Consider the following 20,066-nt stretch of genomic DNA (forward strand, 5'->3'; position numbering starts at 1 on the left):
GCCTCTGAGTATATGTTTTTCCAAGATGAAATTTCTTTTTGAAAGAAAGTCTCACTCAAAACATAACTGAGTACCTGACTCTGCATTGCTGCAATCAGTTAGTTGCCTTAACATTTACAGAGAGATAAAACAAGGAAAACAAACATCCTATCACTGCACCCCAATGAGGTAACTGTAAACTGAAAGACAGCTTACTGAAAACAGAAATTTGGAAACAGCTCTTCAAAGTGGAATATCTCCAATATCACCCTGCATAGCAGAAAAACAAATTCTAAAGTTAGAATCATGAAATAATTATAAGTAAACTATAATTCAAAATAGCCAATGTCAGATGAAGTACAATCTATGAGACGTTTGTATGTTGTTACACTGAAGAAACAATGGTTCGTGCAAATTGAACTGATTCCAGCCTGAGCTTCAGGACATTTTTGACACTTAAGAAAATAGTTCCTTTAATCTTTAAGTGTCAAAGACTATTTTCACAATGTCTAATTTATTAGTAGTTCCAAGCATGTTCCCAACATACTTTCTATACCAGTTGCAACCATTTCACTTATAGGAATCTGCAGTATGAGTTGGCTTCAGTTCCTAGGAATGACACTGCAGTCAAAACTCTTTAAAAGATGTTTGTGCATGTACCTGAGGCATCCAGTGTTCTGAAATCGTCAACACAATACACTTAAAATGGATCAATCACCATAACCAAAACCACCACCACCACCAAACACCACCCAAACAAAACAAAACAACAAAAAAAACAAAACAAAAGACCAAAACCAAAATGTTCATGATGTTCCCAAGATATCCTCAATCACAGGCTGTGGTTGTGTATATATTAAATTCTTGAAGACTCAAGTGAGAACAGTCCACCTTGGCACTCCTCTTACGTAAATATGGGATCAAAGAGTATATTCCTACTGCCTTATCTTGGCAACAACTTATCACATGGGGCAAGGCTGTTCCATCGGAAGGGTATTTCTGGTTTACCACAAGTAAGTCTAGCTCTGGACACCAAGAGAGAAGAGGGTAGTCAGTGCCTATCACCAAAGATGCCCCTAACAGGCAGTTTTCTATTTCATTTCCAAATGGCTCTCTACGTAGCTCTGTCCCCAGGCTGTGAGGACACAAGTAATGTATAGGCTACATTCAGGAAAAAAAAAGAAAAAGAAAAAAAGACGCTGGGTTACCATGGGACAACTGCTACCACTGCCCTCAGCAAGGACAAGGATACTTGCACTGCTCCTTCCCTCACGATAACTGGACATAGCTAGCCGGGAGACGCCTCCAGGCTGTTGGACAAACATGGGAAGGAGGAAAACTAGTGAGCTTCTAAGAGAAGCAAGAGACTTGCAACAAAATTAAAATCTACAGTCACAGTGGAAATTTTGACAAACCTCAGAAGAGAAAGCAAACAGTTGGTTGAAACTAGAAAGACCCCGAAATTTTGCCCATATTAAAAAAGAATGACACCCACGTGCAAAGATGGTGAAAGGAGATTATTTTGTTTCAATGTTTTTTACATTTAAACTGGCAGATTCTGTTCCAATACAAGGTATTATTCCTCTACTTTAATATTTTGTGTTCTAATAGCATCCATATTTCAGATTGGAAGGCTGTTGTTGTAGTAATTTGCAAGAAAATGTGAGAGTTTCACCTCAAGGCCCTGGTCAAGTCAACTCCATCATTTAAAGATGGATGTATATACCACAGTCTTCCTATCTGAATTCTCCCCACATAGTCCATTAACATTCTCTAAGCTTTCTCATTTTTATACAGATGTACTACACATGCACAATTAATTCCATGTCAGCATACCAAAAAGATCACCTCGTGCATCCTTACTCATCTGCCAACTCTTACATCCTTATCCATTCCCATGTCCCACATACACACAGAAAAAAAGTATGAAGTAGCACAGAGCAGTCCACTATAATGCAAGTATTCTTTGAGGAGCAAATGTCCATATTTACATATGGAGATTTAATAAAAAAACCAAAGTCACTTACAATCTGTTCAGTTCTGAGCAATGTCAACAGAAACATGCATCTTGTTTTCCTCATTTATACTAATGGGAGCAAGCACTCTGAAACAGCATAGACACCTGATTTTAAGCCCTGTGAACTCAGCCACTATCTAATCTATTACCAGTTTGACACCATGCAGAGAAATCTCAATTAATTTGGAAAGCCTTTTCCACTTTTATATTTGAGACAAATTACTGATCTTGTCATTTGCCAATATCCCGAATGTATTTTTGATGGAAAATGCAGCTTTACACATTTAAAGGGTGAAATGTATCCATTTTAGGCCGGTTCACTTTTAGGTAATTGTTTCTTCAAAGAGAGAGTGACAGTTGAAATTTAGATATATGTTATGAAGGAAACTGATTACAATGTTTTTGCACATCCACATCTATTTCAGTCTAAGCTAAATGCAACCTGCCTTGCCACAAGATAGTGACTTCAAACCATCCATTTGTTTGCTGCAGGAAGTCACAAGCTGAGAACTGTAAAACCACATCCTGGAAATAAAGTATCTGAGTAACAGACAGAAAAAATGTAAGAGCATGTATACACAAGACCTGCAAACCCCAGACTGCTTTTTGGTCTATGCTCTGCCCCTGAGCCCACTGAACTGATTTAAGTAACATCAACAGCTGTGGGAAGATCATCAAAGAAGACTGCTTTGCCCCTGATAAAGGAGCTGACTTCCAGGCTCAAAGCACGTAAATAATGTGAAAGAGCAAATCTAGTTCAGCCAAGGGAGCTGAACCAGGAAAGGCTTATGCTGAGAGGACAGACTAGATAAATCCCAGTTGCTTTAAGACTGAAATGGCAGCAAAGTGTCAGAACAAAAGAACAGTGGTATTACCAGATGCTAACAAATTTAGCACAGTGGATTATTGACATAGAGAACCTCAATCCTTCCTACAACTGAGGTAAAAACATTGTAAAATCTACTTCTGAAGAATAACATTTGAGCAAGATGGAAAAGCACATGCTCCTCACCCATCCAGACTTCAAAACAACCATGTGTTTTGAACAACCGTGGTGTTCCTGGTAATGCAGCGAAACTCTACATAGTTTCATCTGTTTTGGAGAATAATGTATTTGGTCTATGTGCTATCAAAGGCTCAGGCCATCTTCATTTCCCACTAAATCTTCTAAAGTCAGTGATATTGTTTCTTCATTTGAAACACGGTTCCAAGTATACCACACTTCTAATAGGATTACCAGTATTTTGCCAATCCCCAAAGGGATGAATGAACCCAAACAATCCTAACTTTTCAAATTAAATTCCACTCTGAGTCTATGAAATTACTATTTTAAGACTGTAATTGAGGGACACTGGGAAGTAAGCTCCCTACAAAACAGAACTAAAGTGTATCCCACATCATTCACTTCCCCTCTGATCCCCTTCTTAAGAAGAGAATCTTTACACCCAGACAGCAGTCCCCTTATTACTGCAAACACCAGGGCTTCTCCATCAATACAATCGTTGAGGGCCTGTTCTTCTCTACTCCTCATCCCCCAACCAACACACTGGTCTACCTTCATGGTTAACCAACTGTTGTATTTCACTATTCAGCAAAAGAGAAAGATGTGAAATACTTGCCCACAGGTCTTTCAGCCACCACTCAAAACTGTTCTCATTGTCAAAGTATTTCAAGCACCTGACCAGTCACACAAATCTTTACGCAGTAACTTTAAGTTCATCCCAATGGAATCCAATCAAAAACAAATGGCGGTAATGGTCACCAACTAAGCTACAGATTTCTTTATTCTCCAATAAAACCAAAGAGATCAAACACTACAAGGATTTCAAGAATCTAACACTTCAGATAGAAAAGACACGTAAAACATAAACCCAGAAATCACTCCAAAAACAAAGACAAAAAATAAAACCAGGAAGACCAGATATCTTCGGCTGAGAAACAATTAAAGAACAGATGATTCTGAGACAGATGCCAGTATTTTTAGACTTCAGCAAGCATGGTGCCACTTGCTGATAATGCAAGATTTCATGTCCCTGAAAGCTAGCCCCTCAAGCCTTAGATATGTATCACTTCAAAAAAAGACAGACTTCCATACAGAATGTTTAGATTATCCCAAAAGTCTTCTGTAAAGTATTTCACGTTAATTCTACACAAAAAACTCTTTTAACAAGACTCAGCCTTAATTTTCAAGGTCCACTAAAGAATCTACATTTGTCTTTGGCTAGTCTAAGCAAAACAAGCCAAACCAACGTGCCCCATCAATGAGGCAAGACTGCATCTTAATTAAAAACTCATATCCAATATGCTGGTGAGTAGATATCCAGTAGCTTACCCTGAAATAGGAGTAATTTCACCTTCACATATTTCAAGATGCAGACTACACACTTACCCAGGACAGAAACCACAAGGATAAGCTGAGAAATGAACAGTTACACAATCACTATGTTTGTCTTCTAATTTCCTATTCTTAATCGGCAGGCATTCAGGAACACGACTTCAAATGCAGTTACATTAATAGCCTGATGTCTTCCTTTACAAAAGAATAAACAATTATTATGGAAGTTCTTTTCTTATATCCAACCATGAAAACAAGGTTTAGAAAGAAGAAACAATTAGATGTTTCTTATAAAAAAAAACACCCCAGCAAAGCTTATCTCCTTCAATATTAATATTTTGTTTTAAAAGGAAGTGTTGCTTAGTTAAGGAAGAGGTTCCTTTACAAGGAACAAAAAGCCAGTGTTGTCTACAAATATAGCAAGGGTCAACCATCAGTGTGAAGTGTTCACTCCACAAGTGCCAAAGTTTTAATAAAAAAACCCCATTTATTACAACAGAATATTACAGACTAGCTTCAGTGATCAACAAATAAAACTTTACAAAATGCAAACAATGTTCCAATTGTGGAGTGACAGATATTCCAAGTTTACAAACACATCATCTTTTTGTTTATGCCCACTTAAAAATCATTTCCAGTCTGCTTTATTTTCCATCAAATACAGTACGTTTATCTAAACAAAAGCATGTACATTCAATATAGAACATTTTGAGCAACAGCTACAATCTCAGTTCCCATTCACAGTATTTTTAGTGCAATGCACTAACAGGGCCAAATAGTTCTCTATCCATAAAAGTATTTTTACTCCTGATCTTGTGATCAACATTTAGATATATTTTATACAAAAAGTATATATGAACATGAGGCACCTCCCTAAGTAAGGGAGTGAACCTATATAAAAAACATGGTATTTCTTCCGATGTACAATACCTTTCAAATTGTAACAATTTGACACAAATCACTAAACAAAGTATTTTCTAAAAGGTAAAAAATAACAAAACCAAAAACCGACAAAAAAAACGAAAACAAACCCATGGACGCATGAAACCTGCCAAGAATTTCAAAATGGTAGGCATGGGACTGGTTTACTACAATCTTGATTAAAAGGTTAAAAAAAAGTATCTAAAACATTTTCCAAATTATGCAAACTCAAGTGCTACCCATAGTGGTCATTTAAGATCTTGAGAGAAAATATATTTTGAGATTCTCTCATACTATCCTCCCTTTTTATTAATATTTAATGAAATAAGCTAACATTATAAGTGGTTGTGCACAGATTGTCTATAATACATCAGCAAATATTCACTACCTTCATATTAACATTAGTGTGTTGATCTTTCAAAAATAAACTGAAAAAATAAACTGCAACTATCATTAAAGTGCTTGTGTATAATTTTTTTTAAAAAAATTAAAGAATAGAGGAATGTGGATATTCTTGTAAACTTCCCAGATGTTTACAGAGTTTTCCTACGAGCCACATAGGGAAACATGAAGATCTTTGAAATTACTTCAGCACATGAAATTCAGCATGCCCCAGAACTGGGAAATTAGTCAATATGAACAAACTGATGTTATGGCAAATACTAAAAATTAGTACAATTCAGCCAATACACACTACATTGTTTGCTCTTATACATTCATTTGTAATAAATTTAAAACAGTATACACCAAAACATTTACCAAAGTAGGATATCACAAAGTTTGAGCTATCCATCAACTAGCACTACCAGGGAGGACCGGTATGGATGATTTCCATGGATGAGCTTTCTGGAGATGATTTCCAAAATGAGGAACAGAAACCTTCTTCCAAAGCTGCTGTTCATTGACTTGCCTCTGGTGTACTTTTTTGTAATTTCAGAAAGTTTTTTCTATCCTGTGTCAAACCACAACTGCATAGATAACTGCTAATTTAGATGCATGTGCATTTCAACTACTTCAGTGTTTTGGGAGGTGGTACTGTCCCACTGGCAGTCAGTGGTTACTAATATATTAAGAAAAAAAACAGCTTATGAAAATACTTCCTCCTTGTAGTACCATTACCAAGACTTAGCGGTTCCAAAACAAATTAAAAAGTCTTTTTCATTCAAGTGTACTTCCAACTTTCCAAACATCACTTGAACCTATCTGAAGAGAAAGGGGAGTAAATTAATACTTTGAGTTTACCCATATAATTCTGTTCAAAAATACACAACATAAATAATTTACAGGACTAAATTTTTAATTCTTAAATTCAGCACAATTCAGGGTCCAACTTACATAATTTTTGAAGTTCTGTCCCACTTAACCAGGATTTGTTAGAAAGTCACAAAAGCACCGCACTACAATTTAACATAGCTGCGTGGTTATTCACTAGGAAAGCTAAACTCAACTCAAATTACCTCCTGGAAAACAGCATTTCAGAGTTGAAATAGAGAACAAGGCACATATACTTGGTTTTATTTTTACCAAATATGCTAGAAAGATAATTCTGAATAAGGATGTTAAAAACTCTTACAAGTATCACTGTATCATATGTACTACCTCTCTTCATTATAATTTTTTGTACAATCCCCCAATCCTCAGGCATCAGTCAGTCATTCTGAAATACAAACTGACTGCATACAAATATTTCCTTTTATAAAAGGTCCTTTAAAAATAGGCCACCTTTAACGTGAAGGCTATGGAAAACCAAGAAACTACAAATACAACCCTTCCAAATGTAAAAAACTCCCAGAGTACCATATAAGCACAAGTTTAGAAAATTCTTGGCCATACTTTTATACATTTTGATGCTTAAAAATAAACTTTGATAAGACTTGAACAATTTAAACCAATAATGACTAGAAGTTTCCAAACCCAGGTTTATATAAATAAGCATTAAAAGAATGAAATCCTAAATTTGATTATTTCAAAGGTGTTTGCAGGCACCTAATCCATGATTTTAAATCAAAGCAATTATGCAACCAAATTACATTCAAAAAACTGTTCTATGCATTTTTGTTGACAGGGTATAGGTAATACACATTAAATAAAAAAAAAATAATTAAATTCACAAATGCCAATTCCAGTAAATTCATAGACTTTTAACAGCTTTTACTGTAGTATCTTTAGTACTTCTTCAACTGGTCACAATGAAGTTTATTAACAGATTATGTTATCCAAACCAAACAAAATTCTTATTAATTTTAAAAAATTGCTATTTCAAAAATATTAGCTTGGTTACAACAGATGCCTTAAGACAATTTAAAGAGTTGACTCAATACAGTTTAATGTATATTCCAGCTTCCTACAATCACAAATCAAGATTTTGCCTCTTTTCAAAAATGCTAAAACCAAAATATAAGAAATGAATTTGAAATCTACTGTTGCATTTAAGCCTCTAAACCATAAAATCCATGAGAAAACATGTTTTCGGCAACAAATCAACAACAGCACAAGAAATTCAGTGGTACTGTCGGGGTTTAAAAAAAAAAAAAGGGACAAAAAAAAAAAAAAAAGACAAAACACTTTTTATTTTTCCTCACCAGACAACAGCTTTAGATCTTGTACTTCTGCCTTTGGTTTTATTTTCTTCAGGTGAATGAGACACATTTGCTTTGTGGGTTTTCTTATGATGTTCTAGAAAAGCTTTTCTGGCAAATGCTTTCCCGCATTTATTGCATCGGTGCAGAGAGAAGTTTTTTGTTACTTTTACTTCAATGCCAACATCAGCTCCTTCATATTTTTTATTGGGAGAATTAGACGTGATATCCTGTTTTGAACCAATCTGTTTTGCTTCATCCCTCTGAGGGCCTCTTTTTGTCACCTTATTTAGAACAAGATCAATTGGCTTTTTAATTGCTCTAATTTCTAAACTTGCAGTTATTTTCCCAAGGTAGCGTGGTGATTTTTTATGAACCACAGTTATATGCCTTATCACATCACGTTTGCGACGCGTTTCGTAAGAGCAGAGTGGACACCTGTAGTATTTAACATAAATATTATTTCCATCTGTGTGTAATTCAATGTGTTTTGTCAAGTTCTGTTTAGAAGTAAATTGGCGCTTACAGAGTTTACAGTAAAGCTGCTTGAAGTCAAAGCCAGCTGAAAGTTTTGGCTTCCTGTTTTTTTGCTGGCCACCTGCAGCAGATGCATTGGTTGATTTGGAGGTTGATTTAGCGGTTGATTTGGAGGTTGATTTAGTGGTTGATTTAGAAGTTGATTTAGGGTTTTCAGCATCTTGTTTAACTCTGTTTTTCTGTGCTGATGGTGTGTTCTTTTTCTCATTTGAATGATTTGTTCCCTTTAATTCATTCTGTGGAGAAAGAGCAATGGAAGGGGGTGAAGGTTCTACAGAATCTGCTGATTCAACTTTTATTTCTGTGCCATTGGCAGTATTGTTGGCTCCTTTCTCTCTTTTAGAGTTCTTTCCAGAAAGAGTTATCTTGTGAACAATTTGCATGTGCCTTTTCAGCATTATTTGTGAACTATATTTTCTCTTGCACAGAAGGCACTTGCATGCAGTTAAATTGTATTCAGCCTTTGAAGAAGACTTTTGTTTTCGGGTCTTAAAAGATTTTTTAGCAGAAACTGTATCCAAGAACAAAGGTTGCCCAGGCTTGGTAGCTATATCAGGAGTAATGGAATCCCTCCTTAATCCTCTATGAACTTCATCAAAATGCCTCCTTACGTTGGCTTTTGTAGCAAATGATTTATAACATACAGGACAACTTCTACCTAATGCTACAAGAACATTCTTATTTCGTCCTTTTGCAGAGCATTGGTTTGGTTTCTTTTTTGTTTCTATGTACTTCTTTAGCTCTTCCATCTTTTTTTTGTGCACTTTTCGAATGTGCCGGCGTACACTGCGTCTTGAATGAAATTCTTTCCTACAAAGGCAACAAATCAACTGGTGGCCATAATCAGAATTATCCAGAGAGTCCAACTCAGGATTTACTGCTGGAGGCTGTTCTTCAGGAGCAGGTATCACCTTGTTTGTAACAGGATCAGGAGGAGGTAATTCTACTGTCTCCCCAGCTGGGACTGGTGCTGGAGCTGAAAGAGTCTTGGGTTGCTCAGTGCTGGGTTCCTGTACCTGTACTGGAGCTTGATCAGGGGTATGGCTACTTTCTGTGTTCTCATCTGGGCTATCAGTCCTTGACACATATTGGAATACAGCATTTTGATTAGTTTCTATAGGTTCCAATGTAATTACATATTCTTGCTTATCTACCCGTGGATAGATGGCTTCAAGGAGGTCATTTATGGCTTGACTCTGCTTATCTTTTATATCTGGGAGGTCTGTGAAAAGAGGAAAAGGTATTTTTTAATCATTTGGTTATTTCCAATTATTAAAATCTCAAAGTAGCTTTTAAACACTGTGTGAATTCAGTCTCCAAATTTGCACAAATCCTGTATTTATACTCTCTGAACACTCGGAGGTTTCGAGTAATCATTACAAGTTGCTTTTTTATTAAAAGCCAACACTGGAAATACACCCTTCTAGCACGCTAATGCAAAAGCCACCTGAACTAAAAATCTGTATGCTCAGAATTAAGCTGGTCTTTAAAAAATCTGTATCAATTGCAAAAATAACATCATTTGACCGAGCTTGTTCTGCAGGTGTGCAACTAAGCCTGAAGTATCATTAGAAACCAATTTTCCTACTGCTGGAAACAGGCACTATCAACAAAGGAACCTAATTCTGGAAATAAGCTCTTCTCTGTGAATTCTGAACAATCCTTACAAAGAATGAAACATCTGTGTAACCTGAGCATTGCATGAGGACATAAGTAGATACTATTTTACAGGGCTCAGTAATATTCTGCTATTAAATGCCAATTAGTTCAGTGATCTAGTTCCCAGCATAATACATGAAGCATCCGCACTAGCATAAAGAGGAAGCCAGGGTACTACAACAGAAAGGTGAGGCACTGAGATGACACAGTTCAAATCACTGTGGATAATTTTAAAGATGTGATTCCTGGTAACAGCTAATTAAAAACCCACACTCAGTTATTCCTTCAACACTCTCAGCAACACATAGGAAGAGCGTCAGTACAAGAAATACGCTCTTTTGTTGCTCAGGACCCATCTTTTAACACTGAATTTTTAACAGCTTTTGCAGTCAGTTTCAGATGGGACTATTCATATAATTTTTACCAAAAGTAAAAAGTCCTTCCTATTTTACAGCAACTTTTAAGACTACTTTGTGACTATATTAAATGAATGCATCTCAAAAAAGTTATGAGGGAATAGTCTTTGGAATTCTTTACCATGGGGTCCTGCTTCTTTTTCACTATCTTTTACTTATTGAAAAAAACTCTCACTTAATAATAACTATACTCAATTTCATAGAAAACTTAAGTATTTATACAGTTTTATTCAGAGCATGTATTGTTATTCCCTTTATTTTCACCTCTCATAGTGAACAGTGAGTATGTTACTTTTATGTTACTTCATAAAACATATGGAAGTTAATCACTCAACAGCTAGAATGTCAGGAACTGGACATGAAGTGCTTCCTCAGCATCATCCTGTTTCGCTCAGAACCTATTGCATCTAAGTCAGATGCACTTCTAACCTTGCTTTGAAAATACAAGTCATCCCTTTTCACAGAGAAGCTCTGTGACTCTCTAACTAGCCAAGCACACGTATTTAAGGAAGTTGACAGTACCAGTCTTTTCACCTTCTCCTTCACAGCACTAGCTGACACTACATGGGAAAAGAGTCATCTAAGTATATCTGTTTGTTCCCAATATTTTAAATATTGAGGTAGGAAAGCATTAATCAGGAAAGAAAAATCCTCACGGCACCTACGTTGATCTAGTCAAGAGATCAAGATTAGAAAAGTTTACAAAACATTTTTGAATGCTGGTACATTTTCAAAGTAATCAGCTTCAACAAAAATCTTCACTAGAATGAGACTTATTAATAAGTTTTTTTTCCATTAAAATACAGTTTTTCAATTTTTTTCATCATTTAAGTAATTTGTTTTAATAATAATGTTTAATTTCTACAACAAAGGTTTTGGGTTAGGTATGATCACATTGATTATGTTAAAGCAGCGTAAAGTGAAATGAAGCACAGGTCGTTAAAGAAAAGGGTAAACTTTTTAGTCCATGTTTTATAATGAATAAGACTAAAAGACTGTATCCATGACACAAGCACTATAAGTGCTTCCCCAGCACAGGAGAATACTATGGATGTTGACCCAAGCCAGGATGCAGCTGAAGTCCACCACAGCTATGATGATCTAAAACTGAAAGATCTTTTAGACCCACTCTTTCTGCGAGATTATTTCTCAGTCCTTTGACATACTTTATCTTTCACAGTAAAGAAGGACAGAGAGGAAAGAAAAAGGGGACAGAGGAATAGCAAGTGTTAAGAGTGACACTCTTAATCAAAAGGTTGGATGTACAAACTACCTAGCTAATTATGACACCAGCATGGGTCGCAGTTGTTAATTCATATAAAGTCAATACTGTAACTTCTTCAATACCATAAAAGTGATCTACATGTTATTACTGAAATGTAACTCCACCTTTTCTTTTGCATTTTTGTTTCAGACGTGTTTGTATAAATGGTAAAGAAAGGTAATTTTTTCAACTTCATATAGCTTTATTAAATATTTCAATTAGTAAGACTTACTATCATCCATCTGAAGACTTGGAGGACAATAAAACTTTTTATGAGTAATTAAATTTGGTAATCCTCTGAAGAGACTCCGGCACAATTTACACTCAAAAATGGTGTCCACATCTTTTAACAAGATATGTTTAAGTTGTTTCGTTCCTGTAATAAAGGAAATATTACACTTAGGGAAGGTCTTCTGTTCATCTTTTAATTCACGTCATCCCATGAAAGTGGAAACATTTTAAAACATGAATAATTATAACAGCATTTTATCTTTTGTTAATTCTATTTCATCACACTATAAGTTTATGATACATACTCCAAATTTCACTATGAAAAACAGACTAGTATGAAAAAATCCTCCAGGATTACGCACATTACAGTTTATAGGGAAGTGCAATGATTTATGATAAAAACTAACAGCTGACGTTAGGAAAGAGTCCACACTACAGTATTAGGTTGCTGCAATACAACTGCCCAACAGGAAGGAATAAGCACCTAGAGCATTTAAAGAAGCCTGTAGTATTTTTTCCTCTAGGGTTATCCAACAATGCTAGGAAAAGATAAATACAGCTATTTCATGGAAAAACAGCATCCAGTAAGGCAAAAAACTAAAGCATGAAATAAAGCAAATAGAATAACTAATAGGTGAAGAAATGTTACTGCATCTAGGTATCTGATCCAATACCAAGATGATGATGCTTAGGTGACACAGTAGATACGTAGACATATTTTCAGCCCAATGAAAGGAAAATACAGGTAATTAAATCCAAAACTTCTCTATTAAAAAATAGGCAGTGTGACAAAATATGCCAGTTTTTGAGACTATTATACATTGTATCTAAAGATAATTAGATCTAGCATTGTTGATGTATTCCAGCCTCTGCCATGCTTAAAGAAATAAAGAATACAGTTTTTTTACACTTCAAACTTACCCCTTCATTTCTTACCTCAAGAAAATTATGAAAGTAATGTCTACAATTAGCATGAATGATGAATACTTACCCACTCCAAATTAGAAAAAAAACACTAACCAGATTCAGCTAATTTCTCAATCTTGATTTTTCTTAGAATTGAATTAATCAAAACTAATCAAACAAGCAAAAATATAATGAAACTGGACCATGAATAAATATCAGACACTTATGAAACAGCAGCAAGACATTCTTCAAACTGAAATAAAAGTTCAAGTGGTCTATCACCACATACACTTCTCTTAAGAATTCCTTTTAAAGACCAAACTCAGAGTCACACTGCAGAACTATTTTCTGAATGAAACTCTTTCAAATATGAATAATTTCATATTACCTAGCAGTTCTTCAATACTAATAGGCTTTACCAAGAAAACCTTTTATTTCTTGGTGCAGTAGTACCACAAAATGTTTTACAACTGAGTTTTAGCAAAGTACAGTGTCGTTGTCTTCTTCAACCGTTGTTTAAAACTGGAACCCAAACTTGACCATCTGAGGCTACCATCCAGTTTTTGTCCTCTCCTGTGCCTTCCTGGGCCACCTCTCACTGCTCTTTCTTTTGACCTGCATTTGACCTGCATTTTTACAAACAGACTACTGGACAAATATTTAGATATAGCAAGAAACAAAAATTGTAGAGAGTTCCCCCCAAAAGCAAGTTGTTTACTCAGATCTCACCAACCAACATTTGAATTTCTCCATATAAAGACAACCACTGACAAAAACCTGTCTGAACAAAACTGAAGATCCTCCATGCAAATAAAATTCCTGTGACATACAAAACTATAATTCATACCAAATTATATTTCAAACAAAATGCTTCCAATTTGGTGACAGCACACAATAAACCAGAATTCACTCATGCTGTTCATGCACACTCTAGCCACAAACCCCTCTCCCAAAAAAAGAAAAAAAAAAAAATCATCAAATCATCTCCACTACCCAACTGAGGGACACAAAAGTTCCTCATTCTCTCTCCTGTTATAGTGATATTTCAGTCTCCCCCTGTTCAGCACTGAAATGTTTTTTTTCCAATACAAATTACTGGGTTTAAGAATTACTGGATGAGATTAAAGGATTTATGAGATACTGAAAGTCACACTATATGATACAGTAGTCACTCTGGCTTCAAATCACCCTTTTGCAACTATGAAGCTTTTCACTGGTGGGAGTAGAAAAATAATTGATCCTTTTGAATTAAACTTCAGACCTTTAGGAACTTCTGAAAACTGCAAATGAATTTACAACGTCCACTGGTTTTGTGGACACAGCAGGTAGAGAAAAAGCAAATCACCTCCTTATTCTTCACCTACTGTAGATTGTGGCAAAAAGCAGTCAGTTCTGCCCACATACGCTGCCTCCAGCTTACCGAAGTCTTCCCTATTTTGTAGTTACATCTAAGTGGGGTAGTGTCCAATTTCCTTAATATTCATAAATATTGATGCTAAAATAACATCGTAGTCACAAGAAATCAGTAGAAAACATTGATCATAACTAATACCTCTCTCTTAGAATACCAAAGTATGTGCCTTTAGCAAACAATTTCTTTTTTTTAGAAAAGAAAAATAGATTCAAATTCACGTGTTACTCTTAATGCTTTGGGTGACAGAAGCTTTTGATAAAATTTCTTAAATCTCTATATCTATACCACAAGAGTCAAAATACTCTCCATAATGAAATGTTGCATGTTCAAAGCCAACCAGAAATCTTGCTCTAGGTCCTTTTGCCTTCTGTCCAACTTTCCTGATGCAGATGACTGAAGACATCAAAGTAAGCTATCAATTTAACACCAGTGAGGACAATCTGGAAGCACCCCAGAGACAAAATACTTGCAACTAGTTTGTGGTATTACCAGCAGGGATTACACTGATCTGCTTCAAGTGAAAGAAGCCTGTCACACATATCTGAGGCCTCAGGCAACCTCAATCAAACTAAAAAAGGTTACTAATGAATAATCTCACATCCAGTTTTTGTATTAAGTTGTTGAAATGCTAGTGGACAACTTGAACTCTGTGTCCTTTTTACAAGACTCAGACCACATATGCATTCCATTGCACAGCAGCAATGATTTATACATGACACATTTCATATACTTAACAGCTCTATGTAGAAAAATCTAGAAACACATTCTTAGTAGCACTAAGGACCAAGGGTTATGAAAATAAAATGTTTGGTTTGCCGTATCAGAAGTGAAGAAACAGCTAGAAAACATTAAACATTTCAATCATCTCTGGGATGCTCCCTCGAAATGCTCAGTTGTTGTTCTTAGATTCATTGCTATGTATTGCAACTCCCAAAAACAATCAAGAAACACCTTAAAAGTAACATGATAATGCAATTTAAGAAGTTCAAGGTAAAGTTTTCTCTTCATGTCAGAGGTTTCATGATAAACCCATTAATAAAAGTAGGCGAAATGACACAAAGCAGCACAAAAAATAATTTTTAATGATTCTGAAAGATCTATTTCTTCATTACTTTATATGAAAACTCTTATTAAAAGGAACACTTAATTCCAAAAATCTGCAAATAGTTTGCCAATATGCAGGAAGTCAGGTGTTGGTTATTTTAATATAGTAAATATACGTAACTCTTATAAAAAGGTAAGGAACTTTTTCAGAGTCAGGCATAGTTTCATACCTGATCGAAAACATTCAATGATTTGCTGAATACCAGATTTTGACGTTTGCAGAGGCTGCTGCAGTAACGGAGGATCACCAGGTTCCAACAGGTGTACTGAAATATATAAAAGGATAATAAGCTATTAGAGAACAGTCAGGTGATTCCTATAAGTTATGAATTTTCCACACATACAGTAAACTAGATATAAAGAAAGGCCAAGACTACAGTAAAATTAGTCTTATTCTACAATTTTCATCTAGATTGAATTAAAAAAGTCAATACTGAATTTTGCAGCCATGATACCTTCTGACAGTTTGCTGTAATTTTGACTATTTAAAGAAAACGTGTATTCAAAGCTACTTGTAGCAAACACAAACACAAAAACATATAAATATATAAAACCAAATTAACTCACTGGAAATTTCTGTCAATTAAAGCAATTCCCTAGAATAATCCCATTGTTAAAACCAAAACAAATGTACAGAAAAGCATTACCAATACTGTACTTCACAGCATATTATAGGCCTTCAATGTTGCTAGTATACAACCATGAAACCAAATTTAAAGTAGCAATGATCAGAAAAAAAGCACAAGCATAACTGCACAGTATATATCAAAAAGAGTTATCATAATATTTTTAACCAACAAAACTACATTCAAGACATGCTTCTGGTTCAAGCAAACTGAAGTAATATCTTATTTCTGATGTTTCATGCCACATCATATTCTTCATAAAAGCTATTGAAACTAAAATATATATTGATCAGGATGATTATTAGTTATTCCAATATGCAGTAGTTATGCATGTGAAAATTAATTGCATTCCATTGCTGTATATGCATATGGCAATTAAGCTTTGCCCAGAGAGAAAACCAAATTTTTTGTTTGCAAAATCATTAATTAGGTCTTTTTTTTTACTTCTTATTGACAAAACAGTTAGCTTTGTACTTCATAAACCAGCTCTCACCTTATCCACCTGTTTGATTTTAACCTCATTTTAAGGTTTCAGTTTCTAAATGAAGCACAGAGCACCTCTAAGAAATCTTTTCTTAATAAAGAGTAGTAGAGGCATAGTATAAAACTACTCACAGATTTATTATTTAAAGATTAAACAAATTTTGACAGGAAAGTTGAGTTAAAAAATGTAAGGTTATAAATAAATTCAAACTGAAAAGAATATCAAAAGAAAAACACTTTAAATACACACATAACAACCATTAAAAATCAGCTAATCATTTGAGGATCTCTAATAGAATGACATATTGTATTCTACTAGCCTACTCCCCATACTCAAAAATAATATATTTTAGTTTCCACATTGCCTCTACACATATGCATGTACAACACCCACTGACATCCACAGGGGTAATGCAGGTGAAGCAGATGTAACACACCGCTGTTAATTTGTCAGGCAAGAAAAGTATTTCAGCTTGTTTAAAGCATTAGAACAACTCAAAACCATTTCATCAACACAAAGAAATTATTCTACTAACTGAACAATAACTACTTTCAAATTACATTTAACTAAAGGAGCATAATCAAAGTGGCCATGCTCACACTTTTAACTATTAATTTCCCAAAACAAAAGTGAAAGCATCCAAATAGCACCTTTCTTTCCAAAACACAGGTGAAAGCATCCAAATAAACTCTACAAGAAGGCAAAAAGAAAGGAACAAAATTTTCTTTAAGGATACCAACTATAACAGTAGGCAGAACAATTTAAAAAATGTCTAGCAGATTGGTATTCATTATATTTTCCACTGATGGTACCTTCCACATCACACAGCAGTGGAATGCACACAGCCATTTCAGGACATGGTGGGTTTTTTTCTTCTCTGAGAATAAGATCTTCAAGTTCATCAGAGCTCACCAGAGAAGACACGGAGTGAAAATATAAACAATGAATGTAAGAGATTGCCAGAAACATCATTTTACAAAAGATTCAGAACACTGTACTTTTTGGAAACAAAAAGACCAGTTGTTTTACACAGCTTCTTGCCTTCCTCTGCTCACTGCATACAATGCCCACGTGGTGGCCCGGGAATTACTGCACATCCTGCAGGACCTGAAAAATTCTCTTCCTGAAATAATCTTGAAGCGACAGTTCACAGATACCAAAAAAACATTTCCAAACAAAATTTAGAAACGTTTTATATCCAGAAGTGACACTAACGATTCACATTTGCAACCACCGCAACGGTTTCTGCAAGCTTTAAACGAAGGGGATATGCAAAACATGTGAAGCATCACACAGCACTATACCTGGCTCACAGCATCCATGGTGATGGTGGTCAGTCTGACAACACTTGTCCCTTAAAGGCATTTTCCGTGAACACGACCCACTTTCTTTCTACATCCAGCAGCTCGCTTCTGCTGAAATAAGCAAATTAGCTGTCACGGCCGAAGCACAGGCGGCTCAGCAGAGCGCTAACTCCGCACACCCACATCCTGCGGCGGCAGGGCCGGGCAGGCCGGAGGCAGCGGCACCCTGGGCGCAGGAAAAGTTCCCATTGTTGTCGGCAGGTCCCACACCGCCCTCTGCAACGGCCACGCCGCGCTCGGCTCCGCTCCCGCCCTGCCGCCACCTGCGCCCCGGCCCCGGGAGAGCCCCCGGCCGCCGTCCTGCCCCGGGCCCAGCCCGGCCCGGCCCGGCGCGGCCCCGCGCCCCCTCCGCGGGCGGCTCCCGCCGCGTTCCGTCCCCACCTCGCAGCTTCGTCCCGCAGCCCTGCCACCGAGAGGGGGTCCCTCGGCGCCCGCGGGAGCGGGAGCAAAGCCGCGCCCCGGCAGCCGCAGCGGCGGCAGCGCTCCCGGGCCGGGCCAGGCGCTCCCAGGCGCTGTCGCAGCCGGAGTCGGGCGCGCCCGCCACGCGCAGCCCGGGCGAGAGCGGCGCGCGGCCGCAGGTGACAGCAGGCGCCCGGCGGGATGGAGAAAGCGCGGCGGGCGGGCGCGGCGGGCCGGCCCTACCTGGAGAGGACGGTCGGCTTCCCTCTCCCCGAATTAAACTTTATTCGCCGCTGTCCCGCCAGAGCGGCGGCCGCTGACCCCGGAGCCGGATGGGCACGAGGGCAGGAAGTGACTGCGGCCCTGGCGGAGAGCGCCCGCCCAATGCGCAGGCGCGGCGCTGCCTTTGCGCGGCTTGGCCGCACAGGTGCCGGCGGGGCGGGGCGGGGCGGCCCGGACGGGCCGGGGCTGGGGCTGGGGCTGGGGCTGGGGTTGGGGTTGGGGTTGGGGTTGGGGCTGGGGCTGGGGCTGGGGTAGGGCTGGGGCTGGGGCTAAGGGCGGTGCTGCCACGCCGAGCGGGCCGCAGGGGCGGACTGAGGCGCGGCGCCCGCCGCAGGGCTGACCCGGCGGGCGGCGGAAACTGGTGCCGTCTTTGTCCCTGCGGGAGAAAGGTCCGCGCTGATCCCGCGCACGCCCGCGATGTCCAGGGCTGCCCTGAGGGCACCGCTGCTCGGACACCAGTGGGAGCAGCCACCATCACTTGAGGTGGCATTTCTGCCCCCTCTCAGCCTGGTCTGTGCTGTTACAATTTAAACACGTACAAACACACACGCAAAACCCCCAAACCAATACAAACTAAATTCCTAGTTCTAATGAACCCACAAAAGAGAAATTAATTTTTTGAACACCTGGAGGAAAAACTCCTTTTCAGAGAGAGAATGATGTGATCTGTATTGCAAATATCGCCAAGAGGACGTCGGTGCCCGGGCAGCAGATGTCTCCAGATTCGGTTCACGGGGAGCCTGCTTAGTCCTGTGCTACTTTAGTGCACTTCTGTGGGCAGCTTGGGTTGATGGAAAGGTAATACTCAGTTTCTGCCAAGGGAAAGGATGCAATTAAGTTTTCTTACATGTAAGGAAAAACTTCGTCTGTTTAAGGAAAACCTGGAAGGAAATGTAAAGAATAAGCACATCATTACAGAAAAAAAAATGCTAAGTGATGGTACTAACACGGAAACAATCTGTCAAGCTCAGACTTGTAATAGCATCACTTCTTAATGGAGATGGGATCATGGTTTCAGACAAAGTTACAAGGCAGGTTACAGTTCATCTTAGAGTAAGATATCTCACACTTTCTCAAATCAGACATGGAGAGACCTTACCATCTGTGGCCATCCACTTGTACACAATAATGTCTTCTTTTAAAACATGGACATTCATTTCACTAATCAGACTTTTTCCAAAGCAATGTGAGGACGAATTCAAACTCCATAAATTGCACTTGGGTTTTGGTTAATAAACTGGGAACACCTCAGGTATCAGAGAACAGTTTCAAACAGCCAAGTGCCAAGTAGCATCTTAACTCTAAAGTACAGCAGAAGTCAGTTGAAACCTTTATGTCAGACAACCAAACACAGGGTTTGGGTTTGGGTCTCTACATATGTGCAGAGGTGGTCTCACTTAGAGCTTAGCTATTTCCTGATCTCTGTTGTGTTTTAGACACAGAGTGGAAGAGGCTTAAAGTCCACCCAGCCATGCACCTGTGCTCAGCCCATATATAGAGCATTTGGGTAAAACTGCAAAGCTCATGGGTAACAAAGTGCAAGGAACAT

At 37.8% G+C, this 20,066-nt stretch overlaps 1 protein-coding gene across 5 annotated transcripts in view; it reads right to left on the reverse strand.

Annotated features, from left to right (window-relative positions):
• The window catches only part of ZNF800 (zinc finger protein 800), a 29,793-nt gene extending 11,175 nt beyond the window's left edge, over positions 1 to 18,618 (reverse strand). The window contains exons 1-5 of one of the 5 annotated variants that reach the window (XM_051795660.1): positions 18,479 to 18,618; positions 17,777 to 17,884; positions 15,533 to 15,628; positions 11,940 to 12,083; positions 7,835 to 9,590 (exon numbers count right to left, since the gene is read on the reverse strand). In XM_051795660.1, the coding sequence (XP_051651620.1) occupies positions 7,835 to 9,590; positions 11,940 to 12,083; positions 15,533 to 15,628; positions 17,777 to 17,837 (2,057 nt within the window). In that variant the 5' untranslated portion in view covers positions 17,838 to 17,884; positions 18,479 to 18,618. Of the gene's footprint in view, positions 1 to 6,528; positions 9,591 to 11,939; positions 12,084 to 15,532; positions 15,629 to 17,776; positions 17,888 to 18,217; positions 18,347 to 18,478 lie in introns of those variants that run through there. The other 4 variants (XM_051795659.1, XM_051795661.1, XM_051795662.1 and 1 more) reach the window with 4 other exon arrangements.
• Between the last annotated feature and the right edge of the window lie 1,448 nt (positions 18,619 to 20,066).

Source organism: Manacus candei, unplaced genomic scaffold (assembly GCF_025592945.1).
Source record: "Manacus candei isolate 608988 ecotype Guabito, Panama unplaced genomic scaffold, ASM2559294v1 h1tg000043l, whole genome shotgun sequence".
NCBI classification, from domain to species: domain Eukaryota; kingdom Metazoa; phylum Chordata; class Aves; order Passeriformes; family Pipridae; genus Manacus; species Manacus candei.